The following is a 27,192-nucleotide window of genomic DNA, read 5'->3' on the forward strand; positions in this document are numbered from 1 at the left end:
AAGTAATAAATCGTCTTCCTACAAACAGAAACTGTATGGCACACGAGCTTTTTTGTACTTTAACGCCACCAGTCCAACACACTGCAATTTAACAGCTCAACCATACGCTAAAACATCAGGCGTGCACGCTGTCTCCATTTCATGCAAAACGATTGGTGTAAATGACAATTCAGTGAGTTTCAAGTTGTGTTTCTTCTCCAGTTGTGGGCTGAAAAAGTCACCAGTTTGACTTTGATGGCCAGATGTTTGCACTTCCATCAACATCTCTCACCACAAGAACTGCATATAAACACTGCAGAACAGAAGAGGAAAGAAAGGTGTGAAAATAACAGGAACACACTGTGAACCTTTCGCACTGGAGATGGGGGAGACAGACAGTTAAAACCCCATTCTGCCGCAGGTGTCGTATTTGCATGACAGTGTGCTTGCATGCAAACGTATGAGCAATACCGAGAAAAAAAAAAAAAAAAAAAAAGGTGTGAAAAAGTCTTGAGGTTTTTGGAGAAGATCGATGTTAATCTGAAATGGCCGGAGAGATTTCACACTGATACGAGGTATATAAATAGTATCAGGAATTTTCTAAGGTGTACTCTAGAATTATGTTTACATAATTAATTCCCAGAATGCACTGTGTGTATCCTGGAGGTCTAACAAACATGTCGCCTGCATGTGCATCCTCATAACATTTGCACAGCTGCCCCTTTTAGTATTTGTCCAGCTTTGTTTACATCCATGTTGCAGTCTTCTCCGTGCCTGCATGGTTGGCACACTGCTGCATATCTTGACCTCTTACCGACACCTGTTGATCAGTGGATCAAGCTGGTTAAGCAACAGAAAAAGTTCATTCAGTATTTTCACTCACTCTGAAAGGGAGCGAGTTGCTGGTGTGTTTGCGTGTCTGTACTGTTTCACTACATCTGTACTAAAACAACAAAGACAACTGTTGTTCCTGTAAACTGGCAAGAAAGAGAATAAAGGTGAACAGCATAACACACATTTCATTGCTCTGTTTGAAAAAATAAAACAAAAAAAAGCAACTTTTGCTAGTCTTTGTCTCTTTTAAAGGTGAGTTTCCTCTTGACTTCAGGTGCATTACTTATGATCATTTATTAATAGCTCCATTGTAATTACTTTTAACATTTAATCAGTTTGCTAAGTCTCTGTGTCTTCTTTAAATATGTGCTGGTTTCTCTGTACTGTTACTACTGTTGTGGCAGTTTCATATGTTGTCTGCTGTGACCTTGTATCTCTTTGGCTATCGTGCATGGGAGACAAACCTGGGGGTTAATAAAGTTATCTAATCTAATCTAAATGTGCCATGCAGAAATGCAATTAATGGCTTCAACATCTCTATTGAATGTTACAGTAAAAATCCAATTAAATTCTACGCATCGCACCAGCAAGCTGCGAGCACACACGACTGAGTGACGTGCATTAATGTACACATAAGAGTACCTGAAACACGCAGGAGAGATCATTCATGCACTGAATCTGTTCAAGTGGCGTGATGGTGGCTGGCCTGTAATGTGGTTCATAAAGGAAGTTGAAGAGCATTTCTGAAAAACAAAAGTGATCTGAAAATAGTGCAAAATGTCTCATGCGAAAGTAAAACTTCCTGCACACCGTTGTTCAAAGTCCAGAACAAATGCAACTGTTCTTGAGGTTGCCAGTGACACTGAAATGATAATGAACATGCAGTTTAATCTTAATATATTTGCACACACCATATTCTACAAAGTCAGCACTCAGCACGCCGGACTTCTTTTCAACGCCAACAGATTCTGAAACACAGTATGCAAAACTGGATGAAACTGTGTTTCCATGTTCAGTCAGGGTAAATTCAAAGAACTGTTATTCATCAGCTTCTTTGAAACAGTTACCAGCATACTCACACACCGTGACGTCTTCCAGCGCTTTCAGCATATTCATATCTTTACCCTGATGTAAAGCACCTTTAGCAATACAAGACAAGAAGGCAGCATGAAAAGTTTGAGTCAGTCAAAGCAAAAAATCAAATCAAATAAATAAATAAAAATAAATAAAAATAAATGCAGCTTCATGGGGAATTAATAAATAAGATAATGTCTGTTGTGGTTTTGGATGCAGACAAGATCTTAGATTTGTTCAGTGATTCAATAACTGAAGTGAAATAAAGTCTTAAAAGTCTTTGTCAGTGTAAAAACGTCATCAGTCACATTTTCATGTTGTAATAATCAACTATCACATACGTATATATTTAAAGAAAATAAAATAGAAATGTGAGGTTTAAATCACAGAAACTCTTTAATACAACAATAAAAGAAGTTTCCCTAATTTTCCCAGATGAGATGCGTCGGTGCTCTTCGTGCAGTGCTGAACGTTTTCACACCTCATGCGTGGTGGGAGGCTGTTTTCTCGCCCTGTCTTGTCTGTGGGCTTCCTGCATTCGCTCTACAGATGCCGTTATTGGCAAAGGTGGATCACTAGGTAGAGACCGTGCTGCCAGAGGGCTTCAGTTTGGTAAGTGATGAGCCTTATTCTCTACATGATGCACACATTATTTCTTTACCAGGAAGATCTTCATTCACGTACATATAGAATTTATTATTATTTATTATAATTTTTAATTCAAATCTGTGAATGGCACATGCATAATGCACTCCAACTGCTTTTGCTGCTCTCAGTGCACCTGTTCCGTGCGTGTGTGTCATTTTAAAATTATTAACAAGTTCCTGATGAACATACGTTGAATTTTGATGGAGCACATTTGATATTTCATTTGTATCTTTGTTCGCCCCTTTCTGCTATTTGTTCTTACACCTTTAGTTCACAGTTAGTTAGCAGAGTGTGATAGACTGTGATGTGGTTTGTAGCTTGACAACATGCCACTACATCAAAGTGCCATTCAGTAAAACGTCGTGGCCTTTTGTGGAAGTTCAAGCGATGAGACACTGATGGAGCTACAGCCAACGTTGCGTGGAAGTTAAAACAATTTGGATTTTGAATCATTTGCCATGACCAAAGGATCATTCACACAAACTACAGACGCCAGTTAATATAATGCATATAATTAATATTCCTTCTTCTTTTTTAGACATGCTTCTTTTTGCACGTGTGCAGTTCGAATTTTGACTTCAGGATCCTTTTATTTATTAGAAAAATATTCCCGCTTAGTATTCTGCTTCATGGACAGTGCACTGCAAACAGAGCACTCAGGACTTCCTCACACACCGAAAAAACATCTTCTGCCTTTACATCAAAATGCTTATGATGTTGGTCTATGCTCTTTTGTTTTCCCTGTTTCATTTGTTTGTCTTTGAACTAATATCTTGCTCTTATGTGGTCTGATTCTGGAGTTTGCTATTTTACTGTATTGAGCAGAACATTTGATTGAACTGTGAGAAACATGCTTTAAAAATCATATATACAGAAGATAGATTGATTGATAGATAGATAGAGGTGTTGAAAGCTACACAGCACCCCCATGTGGTTGCAACAGACTGCACAGGTCAAATGTTCAATCCAATTAATGTATAGATTTCTTCTTTTCTTTCTCTCTTGTGCAGAGTTCAATGATGGACGGAGACGCGTTTACATTGTCTGCAGATGAGCTTAATGCCTTATTTGAAAACTACACTTATGACAACCTGACCTTTGAAGACGATTGTTGTGAAGGGGGTGATGTGTGCAACCTGGAGGAGGGCGTGAGGTTTGAAGCGGTGTTCATCCCAGTTCTCTACTCTGTGGCGTTTGTTGTGGGTATCCTTGGGAACTGGATGCTGCTGGGAGTTCTGGTTCGGAGCAGGACCTGGAGTGTGACAGACACCTTCATCCTCCACCTGGGTGTGGCAGACATCCTGCTGCTCTTCACACTGCCCTTGTGGGCTGTGCAGTCTGCTCAAGATAGTGGATGGACCTTCGGCACCCCCCTCTGCATGGTCACTGGAGCTGCTTTTACGGTAAGTGGGACAGATGCGCTAAAGTCTGCATCAAAGTGCATGATGAGCTGGTTGCAAAAAGATTTTCGAATCTCTTTGGCTGATTGCTTTGTACCCACAGATCAACTTCTACTGTGGGATCTTTCTCCTGGCCTGCATCAGCCTGGACCGCTACCTGTCCATCGTCCACGCTACCCAGATGTACTCCCGCAGGAATCCCTGGGTCGTTCATTTCAGCTGCTTGGCAGTGTGGCTCTTCTCCCTGCTCCTCTCTATCCCTGACTGGATCTTTTTGAAAGCTGAGAAGGACGGCAGACGAAACAGAACAGAGTGTGTTCGCAACTACCTTAAGTTTGGCCATGAGGCAGTTGCTGTCTGGCGGCTGGCCTCACGGATGCTCTACCACACCGTGGGCTTCCTGCTGCCTTCAGCTATCCTGATCTTCTGCTACTCCTGCATCCTGCGGCGGCTGCGGTGTGGCTCCCAGGGCCTCCAAAAGCAGAAGGCTTTCCGGGTCATCGTGGCCGTGGTGGTGGTTTTCTTTATCTGCTGGACGCCGTACAACATCACACTCATCGTGGACACACTCCATTCCAACACCAACCAGGAGACCTGTGGAGTCAGAACATTCCTGGAGAAAGCCAAGATAATCACCTCCTCCGTGGGTTACCTCCACTGCAGCCTCAATCCCATCCTGTATGCCTTCGTGGGTGTGAAGTTCCGGCGTCAGCTCCTCGACATCCTGAGGTCTCTGGGCTGCAAGCTGAAGATGAGTGCCCAGCTCCAATCTGGCATGAGCAGCCGGAGAAGCTCCTTCTGGTCCGAGTCTGCCGACACCTCCAACTCCATTGCTGTCTGAGAGAGAGAGAAACAAACCTGAACAAGCTCACAAACTGAATTCTAATGACATGAGTCATACAGATGAGCAGACAACATGTTTCTGTACATTTGCTGTGTTACATAACCTCTAACCGGCTATGCTGTCTTTGAATTTCCTGAAGTTTGTTATGCATTAGTAGCTCAAGATGAGCCTGAGCACTGGACAAAATGTTTGTCCGGCACTTGAGGTCACGCACCCGTACTTGTAGGCAGCAGATTTATTTTTCTTGTCTAGCAGAAATATAACATTTTCCTGTTCTGTCACTGTACCATTAATAACCAGTATTATTACCGTCTCACTTGCAAACTTTTAAATGATATATATTTTATACCACAATTCTTTTGCATATTTCATTGTTATTTTTTTGTATGTTCAAATACAGAATAAAATTGTATTTTTTGAATCATAAACCAGCGTGTTTTCAACATTACAGTACAGCAGCGTGGCCAAACGGACATTTCTTACACTAAACGTCAGAACATGTTACTGCTTTTAGGCAAAACAACATGTCTGGTAATACAGAGAATTTTAAAAAATAGACGTTTTATCTGAGTTTGGTTTGTCATCAGTCCAAAAAGCTGTTCCACTGAGTAGAGGGGTATCATTGCCTGTTTCTAAGTGCCTTTGCTCTGTTTACTGCTTCCACACCAGCTGCACATTTTTGATGATGGTGCAATGCAGCTTCCACTGTAAGCAAGGAGGCAGCCAAGACGCAATGCTGGGGGTTTATCTCCTGTTTGTATTGCACGTTTTTCTTTTCTAATTATGAGTTTGTTTTCCTGTATAGTCCAAAAAAGTCTGCCACTTTACTGCAGGCTTTTGAATGAATGTAATCTTTATTGGCTGCTAAGCAGACTTTAGCACAGTTTGCATTGTATTTCTGTCACTAAGTTGAGAGATAGAGGGTAGATAAATTTGTAGCATGAAACCTCCCAATTCAAACCTCAAGTAAAGTTCGATTGAGCAACATCCCTTTCTATTTCCTCTCTTCTCTCTGTCTTACACTTCTGAGACATTAATACCTTAATGTCTACGTGTATGGCACTCTAAAACGTTCTCTGTGATAAGGTGATTTCACACAAGAACTGCAAACCCACATGTGGCGGTTTCAGTGGAAATATCTTCCATCTATTTGACAGGAAATTGAAACAAAATGATGAAAACGCAGCCGCACATCCTCACACACGCGGTTGCATCAGAAAAGAGAGAGGAGGCGAGCAAACATGCAGAGAAATGCTGCGACCCACGGCAGGCTTTCCCACGTGGACCGATGATTGACCACGACGCTAACAGGGTGGTGCTGGTGTGAAAAGAGATCATCCCTTCACGCGTATCTACATGATAAAGTGTTTCCCCCAGAAGCAGCTGCTCTACTGGTTCTCACAGCGAGCAAAGGCCTTGGCTCCGTGCCCAGGCAAACATGTCGAGCTTTGTGTGTGGTGTGTGGTCGAAAGGCGCCGGTTTTGTTTTGAATCATGCCGTCGCGATGCAAAATATCTTTTTATCCTTGATTTTTAGGGGGGAATCGATGGCCATTCTTGTTATCTTGAGACAAAGAAACAAAGTTTGTGTTTGCGCTGATAGCAGGTGTTTTACTCACTAAAGAACAGTACGCATATCAGCTTTTCTCTGTTTTAGTCAGCACATAAGCTCTGACGCAGGAAGTAACAGCTCAATTTGACGCAACACTCAAACCTACTTATAACCAGCGACGCTATAAATTTGACATGCTGCTGCTGTTCGAGTCAACTGGCCTTTCTCAGATTAGACCAGATGAACTTCGACACCATTCAAGCGGAAACACATTTCGATGTGTTTGCTCTTGCCTTGAGCTCAGAAATCAGGTGCTCCTGCCAGGCCATAACCTGCACAGCAGCTCGGAGGTAAAACCACAGAGTAAGAGCTTGGCACGGCATGAGCTGTGATCTTAAACATAAAAACTATATCTCCTCTTCTTCCCTCCAGTTGCCACCTACACTTTTTTTTTTTTTTTTTCCAGTCAACAGCTCTCACAAAGCACGCCACTGTCGTCTCTTCACCACACAGACGAGTCTTTAAATGCACAATGAAAAGGCCACAGTTTTTGTTTTTTTTTCCTCTCCTCCTCTTGTCTCGCTCCCTGTCACCTGACTGATGACATCACCACCTGTTTGTGTCATCCGGTCTCCTTCAGTCCACACATCCATGTTGTAACAATGAGGTCAGAAAGAAGCGAGGCTGTGGGATTGGCTGAGGGGGAATTCCCTCAAGTCACCGTGGTGAAACAAAAACACGCGCACGCTCACTGTGCAATCATGGAATTCACAGTTTTACTGCCCGAAGATAACTTGTTAAATGAGACTGTTTGCGATATGTTATCAGCCATGAAATCGTAAACTGTGTCGGACTGTTTAATGGAAGATCATATAACACTGACAAGGACAACAGCTTCTGTTTCTCCCACTTTCAAACATTGTGGCGTTCGCTTTATGATGATTGTAACAGCTACAAACTGGACACTCACAGGGATTTCTACATAGAAAATCAAGAAAAATCAGTTTGATTTCAGTAATAATAATAATAATAATAATAATAATAATATTACACAATAAAAATACAGATATCTACAATTGAATAAAAAAAAGCTCATGATATTTTTTTTTAGCATGATGAGCTAAAGTTGTGCAACAGGGATTACAAAATAAAAGTACAACAGCGTGTGACATCAGTGGCATGGCTGTGAAAACTTCACACGAGGGAGTCATGCTTTTAGAAATATCTATTTCTCACCATTAGACAGAACACAGTCATTTGCTCCCTGAACCCATGACATGACTTCACACTAAACTCCCTCCGGGGTGGAGCAGGTCACTCCTGAGGAGGGCGTGTTTGTCCACTCATCAGCACTGGGAGCTGTCTGATGATCAACATCTGTCATCTGCTTCAACTGTTGCCCCTCAGGACCCTGGTCAGGCAGGACTTCCTCGCCCACGCCCAGCTCCCACAGCGAGCTCTCAGTTTCAACTGCAGTACATTTCAGCGTGGCCAGAATCTGTTTTCTGAAGTTTCCACACAGGCCAAGATAGAGCAGAGGTCTGAGGCAGGCGTGAAGGCAGCCCAGAGCAGACGTGGCCATCAGAGCTGTTTTCAGGGAACCTTCAGGGTCATCAGCGTCCTTAGGGCTGCTTCTGACGGTGTCCACGATGAGTGTGATGTTGTAGGGCATCCAGCAGAGGAAGAAGACCCCTACCAGGGGCAGGAGGACCATGATGGACCTCTGCTTCTGCAGGCCTTTAGAGCTGCCCAGCAGCCGTCGCAGAATGCAGGAGAGGCAGAAGATCAGGGCGGCTGCAGGCAGCAGGAAGCCCAACATGTGGTGGAGCAGGCGTGACACCAGCTTCCAGTCAGTGCCTGACTGAGAGTATTTGTGAACACATAGTGTTCTCTCCTGTGCTGAATACTTCTTGGCCACCATGAAAACCCAGTCAGGGATGGCGAGGATCAGGGAGATGAGCCAGACCACCAGGCAGCTGATATGAGCTAAGTGGGGCCTCTTGTGGGAGTACAGCTGGGTGGCGTGGACGATGGACATGTAGCGATCCACAGTGACACAAACCAGCAGAAGGATCCCACAGTAGAAGTTGATCTGAGAAAATAAAAGGACATTTTAAGCTGTGATCTAGTATAAGACAGGAAATTCCAGCCATCTCTAAGACTTAACTTTCACTTCTCCCCTCTTGCCTTTTCCCAGAAATGCTGAGATCCGTGGAGAACTTGCTCAAGAGTCTTGATTAAACAGGCACTAATGGCTGAGAGCCAAACACACGATCCATCCAAGAACAGCTCTCTCATATCCCCCCTGAAAAGACCCCCTTCTCCCTGCCTGGTCCCTTCCTGTTCTACGCACCACCCAGTACTTACATTAAAAACAGCTCCACTGATCTTGCAGAGAAAACCATTGAAGCACCATCCACACGGCCGAGCGGCCTGCGCAGCCCAGAGGGGCAGCATCACCAGCAGCAGGATGTCGGCAACGCTCAGGTGGACGATAAAGGTGTCTGACACGCTCCAGAATCGCCTCTTCTGTACCAGGACGGCCAGGAGGAGTCCATTCCCCAGCAGACCGACAACAAACTCCACTGAGTACAGGAGCGGGATCAACACCGCTTGACTGCCCCTTGACTCAAAGTCCTCTTTATACTCATAGTCCACATCGTAGTCATAGGTGCTGTTGTGGAGAAATAATCCATCGAGGTCCACATCCATGTTCATCTGCTGCGGAGAGACACTGGTTAAACACAGGGTGAAGGTAACAGCGCTGCGGTGCCTCAGAGGCTGGATGTCAGAAAGCACCAGCTTATAAACTTTCCTCCTTCTGTGTGTGTCGTCAGGCAGCCATGTGAGGGTGAATTCTTGAAAATCTCCCCTTGGCAAACCCGGCTGTGACTTTACAAAAATACTCAAACTCACATATGGCTCACATGGTGCAATGTCAGTGCATGAAGCAACAGGGCAGCGGGCTGAAGCGGAAAGCACGGTTCCGCCTGGTCGTGCATGCGCACACGCACACACATACACACAGACCCTACGAAGCTGTTTCACGCAGTTTCTGTGAGGTTTTGTCACTTTTTAGTGTCGGTGGAACAGATGTGCTAACACACCGTGAAACCAGAAGCGCCAGTAGGTGCGAAGATAAGACGCATTTCAACGAAGCGTGCGCAGATAAATGCGCAGCACCGATCCGTTTCCGAACAGACACTCAGAGAGAAACAGAAAGAGAAAGGCTTGAATAAAACTATGAATCAAGTCTACTGTTTTATCATTACAGTCAATAGTTTGCACATATATTCTCTCACTTACCACAAAGGGCTTCAGCTGCAAACTTAGAGGACGATGAACGTCTCTGCGCGCTGAGGACGGATGAAACTAAAAAAGGAGACAGCGACCTGCACGCCGCCCCTCACATCGGGGTCAACAGCCTCGGACGAATAACCCCCGTCGTTGTTTATTTCTGGCAGGAAGGCGATCAATCTCCTGCAGCGGCCGAGCCCAAAAACACATGCAAACTTCGTCCGTGTTCAGGTATCACCACACTCCAACTTGAAGGGAGGTGGCGTGTTGTGACTGACTCAGGGTGAAAACACCAAAACACACCCGGCGGGTAACAGGGCGAACTGAGAGAACCGACGGTGAGAAAAGCTGCGCTTCATCAGCTGGAAGTTTTACCACAGGCCGCCGTCGAACAGCCCATTTCATGTACGGAACGGACTCACATACACTTTATTTACTTCCCTGCTGAAATGTTTTGGTTCATCAAATGTCACCCTTCCACATTTCGCCACCTCTGCTGAATATGCCAACTCACACGAAAAACCGCGTCGCTGGATGAACTCGCTTTTTCAAAATAAAAGAAGTAATGAAATTCACCGCAGCGCCAACGAACACAAAGCCAAGAGAAAGAGGTTGAAAAGAGACATTGCGCTTTGTTTTTCAGTAAGAGGTGCAGGATGTGATAAAAAGGGCAGACTCGGTTTGACCTCAGCTGTTATTACGGGAAAAAGTTGCTTTATTTTGAAGGCCGCATTGTCCAACTTCCGCGTACCCACTTTCCACTTTCCTGACTTGACGCGGGACACAAAGCAGAGTCAAACAAAGCGAAGCCGCTTTCCACTAGATGGCGCTGTTGTATTTGTGTTTCCAAACTGAGCAACAGGCATGACGACACGCTGTTCCAACCTGCAGGACAATAATTAAAGTAATTAAATAAATATAATTAAAATGAATAAAATACGTAAGAGGTCTGTTTGTTATGTCACTACATTTCGTACTACAGTATACGTATAAATATTAAGCTTTTAGAATCCATTGCATGGATAAAGATTAAACTAGTGGTTCCTCTTAGCAAAACATCAGCCTGTATTTGGGACCACATGTTCCAGATGTCAACGAGTAATTAGCAGTTTCCACCAAGGAGACATTTCCCCTCTAAACTTCTAAGATGGATTCATTAAAATAACTGTTTTTGGGGGCAACATTTCTACAATATTTTACGCACACAAGAAGACAGAAGAAAAGTTCAAAACTCAGTACAAATTTGTGCAACAGGACTTTTTCTTCTTTCCATTAATCTTCTCACAGCTCCTCAGGTTTAGCCCGTGGCCCTTTGGAGGGGTCAGAGCCCTAGGTTGGGAACCACCGGACTAAACTAACTTTCTACATAAAGCAGTTACACCCGTGGATGCTTCAGTATTGGCAGTCTATCAGGGGGCACTGCACTGCAGAATGAGTAGCAGGATTTTGAATGCAGGACGTTGAGTTGTGATGCAGTATTTTCAGAGTGTTGCACTGGCACTTCTTATTTTATTTTACTTGAGTAAAAGAAGGGAAGCTGTTTTTCCACTTCTGCTTGTTCTGTTCTACTTTTGAGCTCCGTTCTTTGACGGCAAGATTTACTAGTTAAACACATCATCATCTTATTAAATAATGATGTATTGTGATAAACAACACAACCTTATATAAACAGTAGAATTTAATTCAAACTTGATGTAAAAGCTGCTGACGCATCAAGGCACCAGAAATGATGAAACACCGACTGTAGTAATGTAACAATATTTAACTGGCCATTCTAAAAAAAAAAAAAAAAAAAGAACTTGTACTACAGTATAAATACTTGTAATTTAGTGCTTTTTACATTGCAGTATCACTAATATTACTTTAAAAAAAAAAAAAAAAAAAAAAAAAAAAAAAAAAAAAAAAAACATTCCAGTCCTCACTTTGATTTTGAATTTCTTTCAATTTGAACGATAAACTCAGATTAAACTCCACAAATTTCCAGTCACTGGTATTTGACCATGAGAGCTGTCGGTGCAGCTGCACGCTGCGCTGGATGAAAACAGTAAATTTGCAGAGAGAGAGAGAGAGTCTGAGATGTTGATGAATATATGAACATGAGACTATATTTTTATTTCAAAATATTTATCATAAAAATGTTTGTACAGAACAAATAAGATGAGTTTTATGAAATTGAAAATGAGTCATTGCAGTAATTTCCTCTTTTTACAGCACGGTTTCATTTTTGAAGCACGCAGCTGAGAGAACAGCTGTGCACAGATGATGCAAAAAGAAAGAGAAAATGAGAAATTCGACAACTTTTCAACATATACAACCATTTTCACTGTTTTACAACGCTTACTTTTCCCTGCAAGATGAGTGTAGAACCTGATGAGAAAAATCTGAATGTAAGGGTGTGAAATATGACGCCACAGACGACCTCGCGTAAGTGCTGAACAAGCTTTTCTGTGAGTATGAAGAAACCCACGTTTCACAAGATTTTTCACAATTTTTACCAAACGGATTCCGCATAGCATCAGCATGTGGAATGTGGACTTCTGTTTTACTCTAAGCATCAATCTCACGTAATAACTGCACCACAGGAAAAAAAAAATGTTAAAGCTGCACTGTACCAACAATTAAACGGCAAAGCACCAATGAAGGACGTACGTGACAGGCAGGAAACCTTCCTGCTGAGAACGTTTATGAAGTCTTAATTAAAGTGAACTTTTCCTTCAGTTCATTCTACTTTTCTCTCACCACCAACCCTTTTCACACACACACACACACACACACACACACACACACACACACACACACCTCCCTCTCCATCCCTGTCTCCCTAAACACTCTCACACCATGACAGAGTAGGAGGTGTTCTCGCTTTCTGCAGAGCTGAAGGAGCCGGTGGTTCTTCGAATCCTCCTCACCCTCAGTCTCTCCATCCCCAGCAAGCCTCTCTGTCCCAGCAGCCCCTTACACATCCTGACCAGTTCCCTCCTGAACTTCACCCCGACGAAGCCGTACAGCAGAGGGTTCAGGGCGCAGTGCGACAGACCCACGCTTTCGGTGATCAGAGTCCCAATGTCCACCACGCGGCCGAACTGGCAACCTCCTGTCACCACGTCCAGCCTGTCCAGACTGTCTGCCAGCTGGAAGCAGTTGTATGGTGCCCAGCAGATGACAAACACAGACACTAAAGAGATGATGAGGCGGAGAGACTTGCGCTTTTGGCGGCGACTGGCATTGCAGAGAGACTTGAAGATGCGGATGTAGCAGTAGAGCATGATCAGCAGGGGGAGCCCAAAACCCAGAATCACACTGACCAGCTGCTGCCCCACCTGCCACTGTGTGGAGTTCTTAGTGAACCACACCTGGCACAGGAGCGCCTTATGATGGCCTACAGTGTTCACTTCCACTACCTGTTTGAAGGTCATATCCACTCCACTCAGGCCCAAGCAGATCACCCAGATCACGGCACACGCAATCTGAGCATGGCAGGTGTTGCGCTTCCAGCCGGAGCTGACAGCGTGAACGATGGCCAGGTATCGGTCAAAGCTGATGCAGGCCAGGAAAAGGATGCCACTGTAGCGGTTCAGGGAGAAGAGGGCCCCAGAGATCTTGCAAACAGCCAAGCCGAACACCCACTGGTGAGCCCACTGCACTGCGAACAAAGGCAGGGTGAAGGCCAGCAGCAGGTCAGAAATGGCCAGGTGAAGGAGGAAGGTGTCCGTGAGAGAGAAGGCACAGGCACCTCCGCTCTGAGAGTTTCGGTAACGCCGGATCACGCACAGCACCAGCACGTTGCCCACGACAGCCAGGAGGAACACCAGACTGTAGACAGCAGGGGAGTACATCTGTGCAAAACTGTAGATGTCCTCCTGCAAGCATGGGACTGCACCACTCCTGCTTAGCTCAGGGGACGTGGTGTAATTGTCATAGTCGTCAAAGATCTGCAGACAAGAGGGGAAAGGAGTTCTGTCAAACTCTTGAACCAGAGGGGTTATTCAATAAAAGTGTAATTCACAGCATTTCAGAGACTTAATAATGTGGAAACCAATCATTTTCTCTTCCCTTTTAAATCTACTAGAGCCTTACTGAGGGCAGTTTTTGACATAAACGTCATAAGAATCCCAGAACGTTAAATATAATCTGTTTCAGTATTTCATTTGATCAAAAAATCACTTTAAAGATAATTGATGTACGTGCCAGATACTGTATACCAGCTGAGTAGCTCATCTGATAATATCTCTTGGTGGTTCTCGATAATCGGTTAAACTTGCTTGTGTTGTAGAAAATAAAGTGCAAACAGACACAGAAGTCTCAGTTAGGATTGTAAGAATATCCACTTACCCAGTAATCTTCTATGGTTGGCGTCACTTGATCCATATTTGTTGCAAACAAGGAGGCAGCAGAACACCTGAAAGCCTCCAACAGTCAAGAGAGCACACTCATAAAACACATCAGCTAAACATCCTTTTTCACAGCCACATCTGTGCCACAGTCCTGCACATGAGGGAGGATCAGAAAGAAGAAGTCATGATTTCAGGAACTAAACCCTGGCTCATTTCTGACCGATGCAAACAGACCTACAGTGGGAACAGATGAGTGTCAGGGAAATTGTGACAAACGTTTTAAAAACATGGCCACAGGCAGATAAAAAGGCCCATCAGACAGACAGTGCATGACTGGAGCCCTCAATACGGAAAAATATTCTATTTTCTTTCGTCTGGATCGTGCACTCACATCTGCCGCGGGTCCAAGTAATTTTTGATTCAGTGCATAAAATGTTTTACATGTCATGACATCACAAGGGAACAAAATTTGTTGGAATCTAAATTTCAAGAAGGAGAAACGGGTTTTAGAAAACAGTCCTCCACAAATGGGGAAGGGAAAGTGCTCAGTTGGCAAGAATTCCATCCATAACACTACGTTACTCTTTACGTTCTTGTTTTGAGACATGAAGCATAACACCCGGACTATGTCGTAGTAACTTGGTGAAGACTTGCAGTGGCGTTCTTTGATGGTCGCAAACTTAACAAATATCAGAATGTAAAAAAATAGAAAATGATTTTTCTTTTTTAAACTCTCGCTCCTTTGCAAAGCTTTCACTGTAAATCAAGAGGAGGACAAGATTTACTTACCCTCTGAGATCTGGTCAAGGTGGCAGAGTGCGAAACAAGGGGCTTACGTACCAGGCAGACTGAATTCTATATATGACTGGATGCACTTCAAAAGAAGATAACAGGAAATGAAGTCATTTGTTCTTGGTGGTTAGAAATTAGAAATTCTTAGGAGGCAAACAGAAACGATGGCATGCAAATGGCATCTGCAAGAATGCACTATGCAGTCAAATTATGTGCATTTAAATGTCTCTCATGGTCTGTGAAAGCACCATGAAACTGATAAAATAGTCTCATGAATGCAGACTGACACCGGATGCTTTATCACAGTAAAGCAGAAAGCCTTCCACTGAAGCTGATACTCTGCCAAGATTACAAATCATTTTTTTCACCTCTAAAGTGTGGAGGTGTTTAAGGTGTTGCTTAGCAGTTTTAACAAACACATGAAGACTCAGCACAGGAGCACTTTTAAACGCTGGTTAAGGGATAAAGTGCAGTGATGAGTCACAAAAACCTTTTTTTTTTTTGCTACTTCCCCAGACAGACAGAGAGAGACAGGATGGACAGAATGTGATGTGCAAAATCCCCTTTCGGTATTACTATATGATTTCTTTTCAAAAAAACAATTTAGCATTAAATGTGTGAGGAACTGACCGCTGTTGCGGTTACTTGTGTCTCGACTGAGGGTCTTCTGGAAACTTCCTTTGTTGTGCAACATCACCCATGTTTTGCTTCCCTCTGTCATAGCTGACTGCTGAACAGTGAAATACATCCCACAGAAGCATATTGTTAAAGTTAGCTACACATACTGTTTGTCTGGATTAGCTCTTCTGACTTCTCCACAGTGCCTGTTTAATGGGGAAAAAAGCGTGTCTGGTGCCATAATAGCACACTGCCATGCATCATTTTTAAAATCTGGGGCAGTCAAACGCCTCTCTGGCTCTCTGACGTGACCTGGGGGCAAATGAACCCCCGCCCTGCAAGCTGTTTTTTCTTTTGCCTTTGCTCCAAACAATGTATGTATATAAAGAAGCTGTAGTCTGACTGATACTGGATTTCTTAAAATCACATAATCAAATAATCTTGGTTTGGATCCCTTAGATTTTCTTCCTCATTTCCTCAAGTGGGACTTTTTACAGTCGTCACTGCTGGTAAGTGCTCTCTAGTGGACAAATTATGTAGTGGTAACATTATTTCTAAAGCAGCTCAAACCTACTTTGGCCTTGCTGAACTGTAATGGCTTGTTATTTTTCAGCCAACGTATGCACCTATATCAATTATGCTGATATCAGCTGATATACCAACCTGGCTAATTAATCAGTGATCAGATCTATATGAAGCTCCTGCATCTGTAAATTACATGATATCTGTGGAACTTTCACCGTCTAATCAGCTGCCATAATGACATAAGGACACATAAAATTCTGTTTCAGTCAACTGTTAAAATCAAATTTAATTCCTGACTTATTCATGTGTGAAAAAGGTGTTGCGCATCTGTTTTTTGGGGGGGTGTCATAGAGTTTTGCAGATTTCAACAAAGCCCTGATTCATTTTGATCAATTTGAGACAAACGTTAAAAACAATTAAAAAATGTTCGAGGACCACAAACGTGTGGTCACGTGAGAGGTTAAGTGCAGCTGTCCTCTAAGAAATGTGTGAAATTACAGAAGCAGCGCATGAGTCACGGCTGAGGACAACAGTGCTGTTATCTGAAACTGTAAATAATGATCTTATATATCACATACTGTATATTATATTACCAAAAAGAACCCATTTAACTAAGGATAAATCTTGCCTGGGTATACCATTTATCCACCCTACATAATAAGGTTAACCTTTGTGTTTTGCTAATATCGGCCTCACTTCCTCTTCGTTTGGGTTCTCACAGACTCCCCGTCTGTCTGTGCAGAAATAAAACTAATAATTGCAAAGTCAACATTTTTTCTTTAAATATGTAGTTTTGTTTTCTGCAAACTTTACAAAAACTCAGTACATGTAAAGGTTGTAATGTTCCCCTTGCGACAGAGTAGGTTAGCGAATTGGAAGGTGATCTTTGACCTATTGTAAAAATATTAACTGGTGTTTTGAGTGTACATGTGACCAGGTTTCGTACTTTAAAGGCTGAATATTGATGTGGTTCTTTCCATTCACGTCTGTAATATGTCCATTTAAAGCAGTCTTTGTTGATACCACAGTCTTGGGCCAAATCAGGTGAATCACCTCTTGATGTTTTTATCTTACACTATGATACATTTATTGCATTACATCTTTCTTGTGTTTCATACTATTTTCAGTCTGTTAAATTTGATTCACTCGTGTTTATCAGTTTATTTTAGTGCTATTTGCATTGGATGTCTTTTCCCACATTACATAACTCCAGCATGCACGTGTTGAGACTGTTCACCTGCGTACTCTGCATTCATACAGATTCAGTGTCAATAGCTGCGTTGCAGCACAAGAGTACAAACCCCTTTTGACATTAGCTCAGATCTGTACTTGAGGACCAAGGCTCATGTTTTTTTTACACAAGTTTTCCCATTCAAAGTGTTGGGCCCACAGTGTGTACACACACCACACCTGCCTTTAAAGGTAAAACCTAGTCTATAAATTGGTGAAACACAAATATGCACAATATGTCTACTTTGTTCTTCAATTACCGTGTGCCGATAAAGACCTCGTCATGTTTGCCGCACCTTGTTGAAAAGGTACAATACGCCCAAAAACTAAACATTTGGGCATTGTCTCTGCACCTGCCCACATGGCCACTGTTTGCCAGGTCATATCAGCATAGAAACTGGGCTTCAGTGTGCGACTGATGCCACGCTGAGTATAAGAACTGTGGCCATGCCTTTGCCCTCCTGTTTGTGGATCGATCCTGCGACCTACTACAACGTCAGACAACCTTTTCAGGAGCCATACACTAACCTCAGAAGGTGAGACCAGGTGAGATATGAAAAATTTTCTCAAAACTGAGGCTGTCCAGTCTTAAGAAATGAAAGAGTCTTCAGGTCTTCATTCCATTTTATTACACCAACTAATTCTACCGATTTAATGCCTTCCTGCCTTCCTCTCTGGTTGGTTTCTGGTGCACGATTTGTAAAAGACGCTTAAACTTACGTTTGGTTGGAATGAAAACCTGCAGAAGCATCGACAGCAGAGGACGTGAAGTGAACTGTAATCTTTTTTTTAATATCATGACGTAGTACAACTACATGACTATTATGCTAAATCATGACAGTTGGCCAATATGCTCTGTTTTACATTCTCTTCCTCCTCATGTTCTTTTTCTTCGACTTGCAGCAATGGAGTACCAGCCAAATGTGATCGACTCGCAGCCTCAGGTCATCATCACACAGTACAATGGGTCCGGATTGTCAGAATGGAGTTCAAATCTGTGCGACTGCTGTGAAGACTGCGGCATCTGTAAGTGCTTACGTGTGTTTGGGGAAGCAAGCAGAACTTCGCCACTACAGTGAAATATGACAATACGTGTGTCACCTGCAGGTCTCTGCGCATCGTTCGTCCCTTGTATCCTGGCCTGTAAGGTGGCTCAGGACAGCGGGGAAAGCTGCTGCGTCCCCTGCCTTCCCGGCGCGATGATTGCTCTACGGACGAGTATCCGCAACAGATACAACATTTCTGTAAGTGTGCCAAATTATCATCAACAGTCTGTTATTTTATTTCATTTTTGATGGGGAAAATGACGCTTGTCGTGCCTGTGCTTCCTCCCAGGGCTCGGTGTGTGATGACTGGCTAGTTATGGCCTGCCTGCCTCTGTGTGGACTGTGTCAGATGGCGCGGGAGCAGAGGATGAGAGGATAAAAAGAAGGACCGTCGAATCTCATTTTCAAATTACAAAGAAAGAGAATATGTGGAAATTTACGTTTCAATTATAATTAGGTATGGCATTGCCAGAGGATGTGGAACAAGGTTAACAATGTAAGAATGACAGAGTAATAATCACTCAACTGTCCTTTTGTTTCATGTTTTTATACTAAACTATTCCAGCATATTACAGACTGTATCAACTAAATACATATACTTATCGTCATCATCAACAGCAACAATGACTTTTCCCTTTTAGTAAAACCTGGGGCCCGTTTCACAAAGGAGGTTCAACAAACTCCGAGTCTAATCCTGAACCTTGAGTTGATCTAGCCTGAGATAGGAAACTCCGAGTTTTCGGTTTCCGAACAGGTGATTTGAGTTAGTTCAGTCAACTCAGAGTAGGTTAACTCAGGGTTAAGCGCGTGCACCACGACTATAAAAAGCCAACATCAATGGAGCCCCGATTCGACGAGTCACCATGGCGACGGGGAAGAGGAGGGCTGCGTTTTTTACCACACTGGAACTCGAAATCTTAATGCGCTCATACGGCGAATTTGAGCATGTTTTTAGAAAAAAGTGTAACACCGCTGCAGCTGCAAAAGAGAGGGAGGCGGCGTGGGAGAACATTGCTGCTTGGGTCAATGCGTAAGTTTAAATGTAGTCCTTTGCAATCACAATAATATTACAGGGGAAAACTGCTTGAATGGTAGCTCGTTAATTTATTTCATGTAGGTGCAATCCCGCGGGGGAGAAGTGCACTTGGTAGCAGCTCAAGATGAAACATAAAAACATTGTTCAAACAGGTAAGACACGGCATAATTTAATGGGGGTACCTCATTTTGATCATGTGTTATATTATAAAGCAAATATTAAGCGGCTGTTTGACTGTGCAGTTGTTTTATCACCAACATAATGCTGCGCAAAGAAACGCAGCGCAACACACAATATCTGCTGGGATGTGAGCGCATGACTCCGGCTGGTAATGCTGCAAATGTAAAGACGGATTAGCTTATGTATGTAGATGATGGACTGTGACGTGAAACGGTACCGTTCAAAAAGATAATTGTCTGGAAATGCCAGAACATCTATGCGCGGTCTGATAACCATCTCCCGAGGAATATTTAATTCCCTGCGCAGTAATGCTGCGCCTTCATCCACGGGATCGTTGTCAAAAAGACATGTTAGAGAAAAAAAGTGCCTACTGACTGATTTTTTTAAATAACAGACGGCAGAACTATGTTATCCCAAAACTCGCCTGCTGACGAATGAATGAGGAAATCAAATACCGTGTGCGGAGAGGGCGGAGACGGAGAGAAACTCGAGGTTCATTGAGAAAAACCTGGTCCCGACCAGGTTAGGTTCATAGAGTCTGTTACTATGGTAACTGACCGAGAGCTTAAGTTACCCCTCTCTGTGAAACAGGCTAGAGTTACCCCTCTTTCTCTGGTTTGAGTTACCTCCCTTTGTGAAACGGAAAACTCAGAGTTTCCTTCATTTCAGGCTTAACAAACTCGGAGTTTTCACTAAACCTGCTTTGTGAAACGGGCCCCTGGTGTTGAATTTACACGCATTATTTATTTGGAATAAATACTGCTTTCCTTGCACACAATGTTATTCAATAATGTATATCATGTGTTCATCTATTCTATACACTGTTTTATGTATGTTTCATTAACTAACGTTCAGCAATTCAAGCAGCAGTATTTCAATAAAAACCTCTTGGATATATCGTGCTGTGATTTAGGCTTTTTCATGCTCTGTTAGCTGCATGTGCATATCGAAAGAAAAGGATGGGTTGGACCCATCTTCCTCTTTTGGATTTAGTGTGCATCTATGATATCCACGGCACAAGAAGCTCTCCGAAGGGACAAGGTGAAGTGAACGACATTCGTTTGAACAGGTAAGGCTGCAATGGCAAAATAATGTTAGTAATTTTAACTTCAAATGTAGAGCCGCATTTAGCAGTTTACTGGCAAGTGTTTTTCTGATCAGCAAGAGAGTGAAAGATTGTGTGAAAGATTAGTGAACCGCTTCTCACAGGAAATCACTGTTATTTGCAAGTCATGTTTCCTGGACAACAGCCAGTTTTTAGACTAAAAAAAAACCTCATGGGAATGTTCATGAGAGAAAATCTACAAGGGTTGTTTAAAAAGTCTGCATGTCTGTGCTAATGCTACCACTACTCAGATGAGGATTACCACAAAATGTCGAGGTTCTTAATTCGGCTGTAGCTCTTTACTGGAGCAGTAAACTCATTGTTTGCCATTTTTCTAACACTGTCAATCCTTCCATGGTATGTTTTTAACAGTATCAGATGTGGATTAAAGTGGAGTAAATGTCGGGAAGAGGAACATGACGCCAGAGAGAAAGGGGATATGAAAATAACACAGGAGGAAGCCTGTAATCTGAAAACAGGGTTAAAATTTAACAAGATTCTCCAAACACAGACACACCTCAAGTGAGGATTATGAGATACTTTAAGACGAGAGTATTTTAAGAGCCTGCTGAAACCTGTTGGTTTTCACTCTGGTCACACCATCTTTAAAATAAGGCCATTCTGGGGCTCCGTGTCAGTTTTACTGTAAAGAGATTTTTCTGAAAACAGCTGTATTTGATAACAATTTGAAACAGCACTCATTTCTGTCCAACAGTGCTTCAGTATTTGCTTTTATAAATATACATAAAAGACACACAAAAATAATATTACTTGAAACTTATCTGATATCAATGTTATTGTGTTTTACAGGTACATTTACAACCTTTGGAGAGCTTTACAATTAAAACATCCACCTCCATTTCTATACTTCCTATAAAGGCTGTGAATGGTCATAACGTGATTGTGGTATCAGTTCTGTTTCAGGATTGTTGTGCTAAAAGTAAGAGGTCAGATGTGAAATGGTAACTTCAGACATGTGGTATTATATAAGTCCTGCTCTCTGTTCTCAGATTCCTGTACAACGGTCAACAGGTGAAAATCCCAGAGGCTTTGTTGACAGACATCTGCAACGCAATATTCAAACCAAGGAAGACACTGATGAAAGAGACTTAAAGTGCTGTTTCTCTCGGCAGCAACAGGACAGAATGGCAAGTCTGACTTATCAGCTGTTGTCACTTTCAGTTGTTCTTGGTGCTGTTCACCTCGTTGGCGGTTACAGCTTTCAAAACTGCATTGAAGACCCATACTCAAATGGACAAAGTTTCAAGTGCATCCGTCGAAAGTACAAGAACATGGGGGCGATTATAAATGACCTGCCGCCATCTGCCATCAATCTCACCATCTCCATTAATCCTGTGTGGCACATCGCCAACCGCAGCTTTGTTCATCTACCAAACCTTCAACACCTCAGATTAGATCATAATAACTTGAACAAAATCGATCAGTTTGCTTTCCAAAACTTGCACCAACTTCAGTCTCTAAATATGTCCTTTAACTCCATATCAGAGCTCAACCGTTACCTGTTTAGCGACCTGCACAACCTCACCTTTCTCTTGCTGACAAACAACAAACTAAAGCAGCTTCCGGAGGGCATTTTCTCCACTGTTCTCAAGCTGGACACTTTAATCATGAGACAAAACTTTCTGACCAATTTCTCTGGGATTGCTGAGTCTGTGTCACATTTACAAAATCTGAGTATGCTGGATCTTTGCTTTAACAATTTGACCTCTCTCCACTCCAACACGTCGCTACCCACATCCCTCACTACTTTGTACATATGCAGAAATAATCTGTCCACGTTAGGATGCAAACATTCATTTCTCCAGTCCATCCAGGTGCTAGATTTGTCGTACAATTCATGGCTCCCTACAACGGCTTTTCAAGGAGTGGATCTAAGCCACATAAACTATCTGCGTTTGCGTTCAACAAGTGTCAAGATAGTGGAGTTTTTGAACACCACCAATGTCTCTGCAGGTCACGTTGATTTCTCTGGCACAGGTCTAAAAAATGACAACCTGCTCAAGGAGCTATGCAAACTGTTAAAGACAAAGGTGAAAGTGATTGAAAATTTGCGCCTGGGTAGTAATGGGATTCAGAATCTAACAAGCAACGCTCTGCACAATTGTCCTGAAATCAAAGGGGCTTTGGATCTATCCCGCAACCAACTGAAAAGTATAAGTTGTCTTAGCTTCCTCAAGGGAAAGACACATATAAAAAGCCTCAGTGCAGAGCATAACCATCTCACCTTCCTCAAATCCTGTAAAAATCAAACTGGGGTTTATTTGCCACATCTGGAAGAGCTGAGCTATCGTTACAACCGCATCCTCTTAGTCAACTCTCTTGCATTCAATCATACACCAAATATCAAGACGCTAAAGCTAAACATAAACTCAATTGCTTTTCTCCACCAGAGAGCTCTCGAAGGGTTAAAAAGGCTTGAGACGCTCCGTTTGGACAATAACCTCTTAACTGATTTGTTCAATAACACCTTTAAAGATCTCTTCAACCTGCAAACCCTTAACCTACGCAACAATCGTATTTCTGTCATTTTTAATGGGACCTTCCTTCATCTTGGGAAACTGACTACACTGGATTTAGGAGGTAACAAGATCACTCAGTTTCAGCCATCTGGCCTTAAAGGACTAAAACGTCTGTCCAAATTCTATCTAGATGGAAACAATCTCAAAACGATTGACACCTCCCTCTATCGTGTATTCCAAGGTACGCTAACAGCACTGGATTTACAAAGTAATGAGATTCGCTTCCTCACTAAAGGTTTCTCCGATTCACCATTTATGAATCTCAGCAAACTCAGTGATCTGAAATTGAACGGGCAGAAGCCTTATGGCCTTGGTGTTTTACCCCACAGATTCTTCCATGGCCTCCGCTCGTTGAAATCTCTGTATCTCACCAACAATAACATCTTTTATCTTGCTCCTGATGCCTTTGATGACCTGACAGGGTTACGTTTCCTCTCACTGGATTACTGCTGTGTCGGGGTGACGCAGCTGGAGCCAGGAGTCTTTAAAAATCTAAGAAATCTGACCAAATTGAGTGGAGAAAATATGGGCATTCAAAACTTCTCAACAGAGGTTTTTGGGAATCTCACACAGTTACACACACTGCAGCTCAACCGCAATGTGATGCAGAGCATTGACGTCGATGCACTGGAAAGTTTACAGAAACTCCGCTACCTTGACATACGTGATGTTCCTCTAAGCTGTACCTGTCAGAACAGCTTGCTGAAAAACTGGACTATGAACAACACAAATGTCCAGGTGGTCTGTCTCTACAACCAGATGTGCCCACACGATGCAAAGCGCAAATTCTACAACTTTGATAGCAAAGTTTGTTATATCGATCTGGGAGAGTACCTGTTCTTGAGCACAGCTCTTGTGATCTTTCTGTTCACAGTCACTCCTCTACTTTATGTCAAACTATACTGGAGAATGAAGTACGGCTACTATGTGTTTTGGGCCTGGTTTGGCGAACAGTGGCGCAGAGTCAGAGAGGAGGAGGAAAACTACAAATACGATGCATTCATTTCCTATAATTCCTCTGATGAACAATGGGTCATGGACCAGTTGCTGCCCAACTTGGAGGGAAATGGATCGTCTTTCAAACTTTGTCTACATCACAGGGACTTTGAACTCGGACGCTATATTGTGGACAACATTGTCTCTGCTGTATATGGCAGCCGTAAAACCATTTGTGTGGTGAGCAGAAACTTTCTAAGAAGTGAGTGGTGTTCTCTGGAGATCCAACTGGCAAGCTACCGACTGTTTGATGAGCACCGGGACGTTCTCCTGCTCGTGTTTCTGGAGCAGATCTCTGAGAGGCAGCTGTCGTCCTATCACCGTATGAGGAAAGTAATGTTAAAAAAGACTTATCTGCAGTGGCCTGGCTCAGACTGCACTGACCCCACGCAGGCCCAGGACCTGTTTTGGAATCAGCTACGCAGGGCAATAAGAACAGGGAGCAGAATCGAATCAGAAGAAAATTACAAAAGTGAAGGTCGTGCAACTGAAAGCAATGAAACTGAACATTTTGAGACTCACACATCAGATGAAAACTATTACTTGTTACCTTAAAATGATTTAGCCATTTTATTTTGGATTTAATAAGAGTTCATTGTTGAGATGACAGCTATTGCAACTACATTTAATCCTGTGTTTTAATAAAAAATGGGCACATAACACACGTCTTCGCTGACTGTCAACAAAAAGTCTTGATAGTATGAATAGTATTGTTTTTTAGTTTGTCAAAGAAATGTTCACAGGCATGTCACCGCACATTAGTACAGTCTCATAGGAGGGAAGGACCAGTTCTCAGAGCTCGGCAAAAAAGAGATGGGGGGTGCTGGGTCTTTTTCAAGCATGTAAGATGGCGGGTAATGCATCATGTCAGTATGGTGAGGCCTGAGGGGAGGGCAAGTTGAAGGGTGACTGAAAGGCTGGAAGTTGTTCCTCTGCTGAGGATGGTGAATTTGGGGAAAAAGGGAGGGACGAAAAGAGTATGTGTCAGTTTCAAATCGGTCCTGCTCCTTGGGAAAGTGCACTGGCTTTGCTGAATGTGGCCGCTGTGCTTGGTAAGGAAAGAAGGGCTGGGTGTTGCTGTCACTGCGCTGAAACCCACTGCTGCTCTCTGTCGCCGCTCTGGTGCGGTTCATAAAGCTGTTTTCAAAGGAACCAAATGTAACGGCCTCTTTGCATTTTAGCCTGTTGAACCTGTCTTCCCAGTGCTGAGAAGCTGAGGCTTTGTCTCCCCAGCATGAGGTGGGAGAAGAGGCGAACAAGTGATCACTGGCTGTAACTCCAAAGGGCCCAAAGTCCATGCAGAAGACAGGAGTGCAAGTAGGTCTGAGGATGTCATCCAAAAGGCTGACAGAGGGCTCCACAGGGCTTGTCAACCATTCGGCAGTCTTTACATGAAAACCAGAAAACATTTTATCCCAGGGTAATGGAAAAACATAACAGGATAAGAGCTGGGCCGTATTAACTTAAGTATGAGAGCGTCACAGCAAACCTCTTACCTGTGTCAGGCTGTGGTGTAGCTGTGAACTGGACTGTGTTCTTCTGGTTTTCTGGGTGTCAAAATGTAGGTGATTGGCATCTCCGGCTTGAAACGCTGCACCTGGAGAGGAGGAGACAACTGAAAACCTGCCTAGAAACTCATGTGTACAGTGCTTACTACTAGTTTAAAACAAGTGAATTCATGGGGTTGTGCTGTCAAATGTCACTTTAGAGGACAGTTTCACAATTTTTCAGTCATAATACTATAAAGATGCACAAATTCAGCAAGGGATGAGTAAGAGTGGTGAATGCATTGTAAATCCTCAGTAGCTGGCCAGAATGATCAGGAGGAATTATTACAGTGAGAAAAACCTACTTCGACGTTCATATGGGCACCTGACTATTGTTTTTATAGAGTGCTGAAAAATTGTGAACCTGTCCTTTAAGTCACTGTGACATCTTCCACCAAGGAGGTCATGTTTTGGGTCCAACTCGTTGGTTTGTCTGTCTGTCTGCCAGCAGATGAGAAATTGTCTAATGTGTGTCTGACATGGTGTTTGCAGAAAAAATGTATAATTAATTGTATAACACATTAAAATCCTTACAATGACACCTACTTCTTCTCCCTCATTAAAAAAAAAAAAAATCAGGAATACATGAGTATGCAAATATTTCAACTGTGAGCCACCATATCTCAATTTATGAATTTTGTGATCATACAGAGATGATAAAACACACAATAACACTGAGTTATCACTTAAAAACAACACTAATGTTTAATAAATGACCATATTTTAGTTCTATTATGCGAATCCCAGGAGCCGCCTGGTATATCAGTCCCTACCTGTAGTCAGGAGCTCATCTTTGTCTGCCATGGTTCGCTCCTGATCCGGGACTTCCTTTGAGGAATCGGTACCAAAGCTGAGGCGTTGCTGCACCTTGAGGAGGTTCTCCTCAAGCTGGGGTCCATGCCTCTCCTGTAGAGCTTTCATTAGCACCTCCCTGCTCTCTGCCACCAGGCTTCTCCTTCTCAGAAGTGGGAAATGCAGACTGTCACACAAACCTGCTGCCACTGCGCTGACAGACTCAGAGACACAGTCGGGATCTCGTCCTCTGTGCTGTATGTCAAAGCTGTCAGCGGTGTGTGAACTGGAGAGCTGGAGTGGGCTTGAGCTGAGGCCATGAGCTTGTGTTTGGAGGACAGGTGACTCCTGGTTTTTTGGGATGAGCTCCAGAGTAGAAATCAGGCACGTCTTTCCCTCCTTCTTACATGTCTTCACATTTTTTCCGTCAACAGCGGGAGTCAGCTGTGCCTCTCCACCTTTTTCAGACACGACAGCGTTGGTCTTAACGCTCTTGATGATCACCACGTCGACAGAGCTGTGTTTGGATGAGGAGAGGCTTTTAACACTTCCAGATGAAAGATCAAGCTGCTGCTGTGGTCTCTGCCCTGGTGTAAGATCTGACTCCTGACTGATCTTCTTCTCTTCTGGCATAACCTCATCAGTATCAGCACCCAACAAATCATGAGTGGAGAATGAAGAAGGAGCGGGAGATGTTGAAGATGGCCGTGAAGTAGCATTGCTCTTTTCTTGTACTTGCTGTCCACTTTTTTCCAGTTTCCTCTGCTCGCTTAGAAAGCGTTCAATGTCGATAGATTTCACTTCATGGTTGAACAGGCCTTGGT

General features: G+C 43.1%; 5 protein-coding genes across 7 annotated transcripts; 3 read left to right on the forward strand and 2 right to left on the reverse strand.

Moving 5' to 3' along the window:
• The first annotated feature begins 2,357 nt into the window (after positions 1-2,357).
• Positions 2,358-5,203, forward strand: cxcr3.1 (chemokine (C-X-C motif) receptor 3, tandem duplicate 1). The gene is made up of 3 exons (XM_076737334.1): positions 2,358-2,499; positions 3,546-3,938; positions 4,039-5,203. The coding sequence occupies exons 2-3, from the start codon at positions 3,552-3,554 to the stop codon at positions 4,774-4,776; spliced, it is 1,125 nt and encodes a 374-aa protein (XP_076593449.1). The 5' UTR covers positions 2,358-2,499; positions 3,546-3,551; the 3' UTR covers positions 4,777-5,203.
• Positions 5,204-7,173: 1,970 nt separating this feature from the next.
• Positions 7,174-10,120, reverse strand: LOC143324115 (C-X-C chemokine receptor type 3-like). Of its 3 annotated transcripts, none has more exons than XM_076736332.1 (3): positions 9,637-10,120; positions 8,698-9,048; positions 7,174-8,422 (listed from the first exon to the last, which is right to left on the reverse strand). In XM_076736332.1, exons 2-3 carry the CDS (start codon positions 9,046-9,048, stop codon positions 7,619-7,621), a joined length of 1,155 nt encoding a protein of 384 aa, XP_076592447.1. In that variant the 5' UTR covers positions 9,637-10,120; the 3' UTR covers positions 7,174-7,618. The 3 variants fall into 3 exon arrangements, with proteins under 3 accessions (XP_076592447.1, XP_076592446.1, XP_076592445.1); XM_076736331.1 differs by having other exon boundaries at positions 8,698-9,051; XM_076736330.1 differs by lacking the exon at positions 9,637-10,120 and having other exon boundaries at positions 8,698-9,137.
• Positions 10,121-11,777: 1,657 nt separating this feature from the next.
• cxcr3.2 (chemokine (C-X-C motif) receptor 3, tandem duplicate 2) lies at positions 11,778-14,790 on the reverse strand. The gene is made up of 3 exons (XM_076737467.1): positions 14,751-14,790; positions 13,960-14,034; positions 11,778-13,559 (listed from the first exon to the last, which is right to left on the reverse strand). The coding sequence occupies exons 2-3, from the start codon at positions 13,993-13,995 to the stop codon at positions 12,459-12,461; spliced, it is 1,137 nt and encodes a 378-aa protein (XP_076593582.1). The 5' UTR covers positions 13,996-14,034; positions 14,751-14,790; the 3' UTR covers positions 11,778-12,458.
• Positions 14,791-17,595: 2,805 nt separating this feature from the next.
• On the forward strand, positions 17,596-18,551 carry cnfn (cornifelin). Its single transcript, XM_076736146.1, has 4 exons — positions 17,596-17,672; positions 18,030-18,152; positions 18,234-18,370; positions 18,462-18,551. The coding sequence occupies exons 2-4, from the start codon at positions 18,032-18,034 to the stop codon at positions 18,549-18,551; spliced, it is 348 nt and encodes a 115-aa protein (XP_076592261.1). The 5' UTR covers positions 17,596-17,672; positions 18,030-18,031.
• Positions 18,552-20,390: 1,839 nt separating this feature from the next.
• On the forward strand, positions 20,391-26,014 carry tlr21 (toll-like receptor 21). Its single transcript, XM_076738062.1, has 2 exons — positions 20,391-20,457; positions 21,504-26,014. The coding sequence occupies exon 2, from the start codon at positions 21,639-21,641 to the stop codon at positions 24,582-24,584; it is 2,946 nt and encodes a 981-aa protein (XP_076594177.1). The 5' UTR covers positions 20,391-20,457; positions 21,504-21,638; the 3' UTR covers positions 24,585-26,014.
• The last annotated feature ends 1,178 nt before the right edge of the window (positions 26,015-27,192 follow it).

Source organism: Chaetodon auriga, chromosome 8, assembly GCF_051107435.1.
Source record: "Chaetodon auriga isolate fChaAug3 chromosome 8, fChaAug3.hap1, whole genome shotgun sequence".
Lineage (NCBI taxonomy): Eukaryota > Metazoa > Chordata > Actinopteri > Chaetodontiformes > Chaetodontidae > Chaetodon > Chaetodon auriga.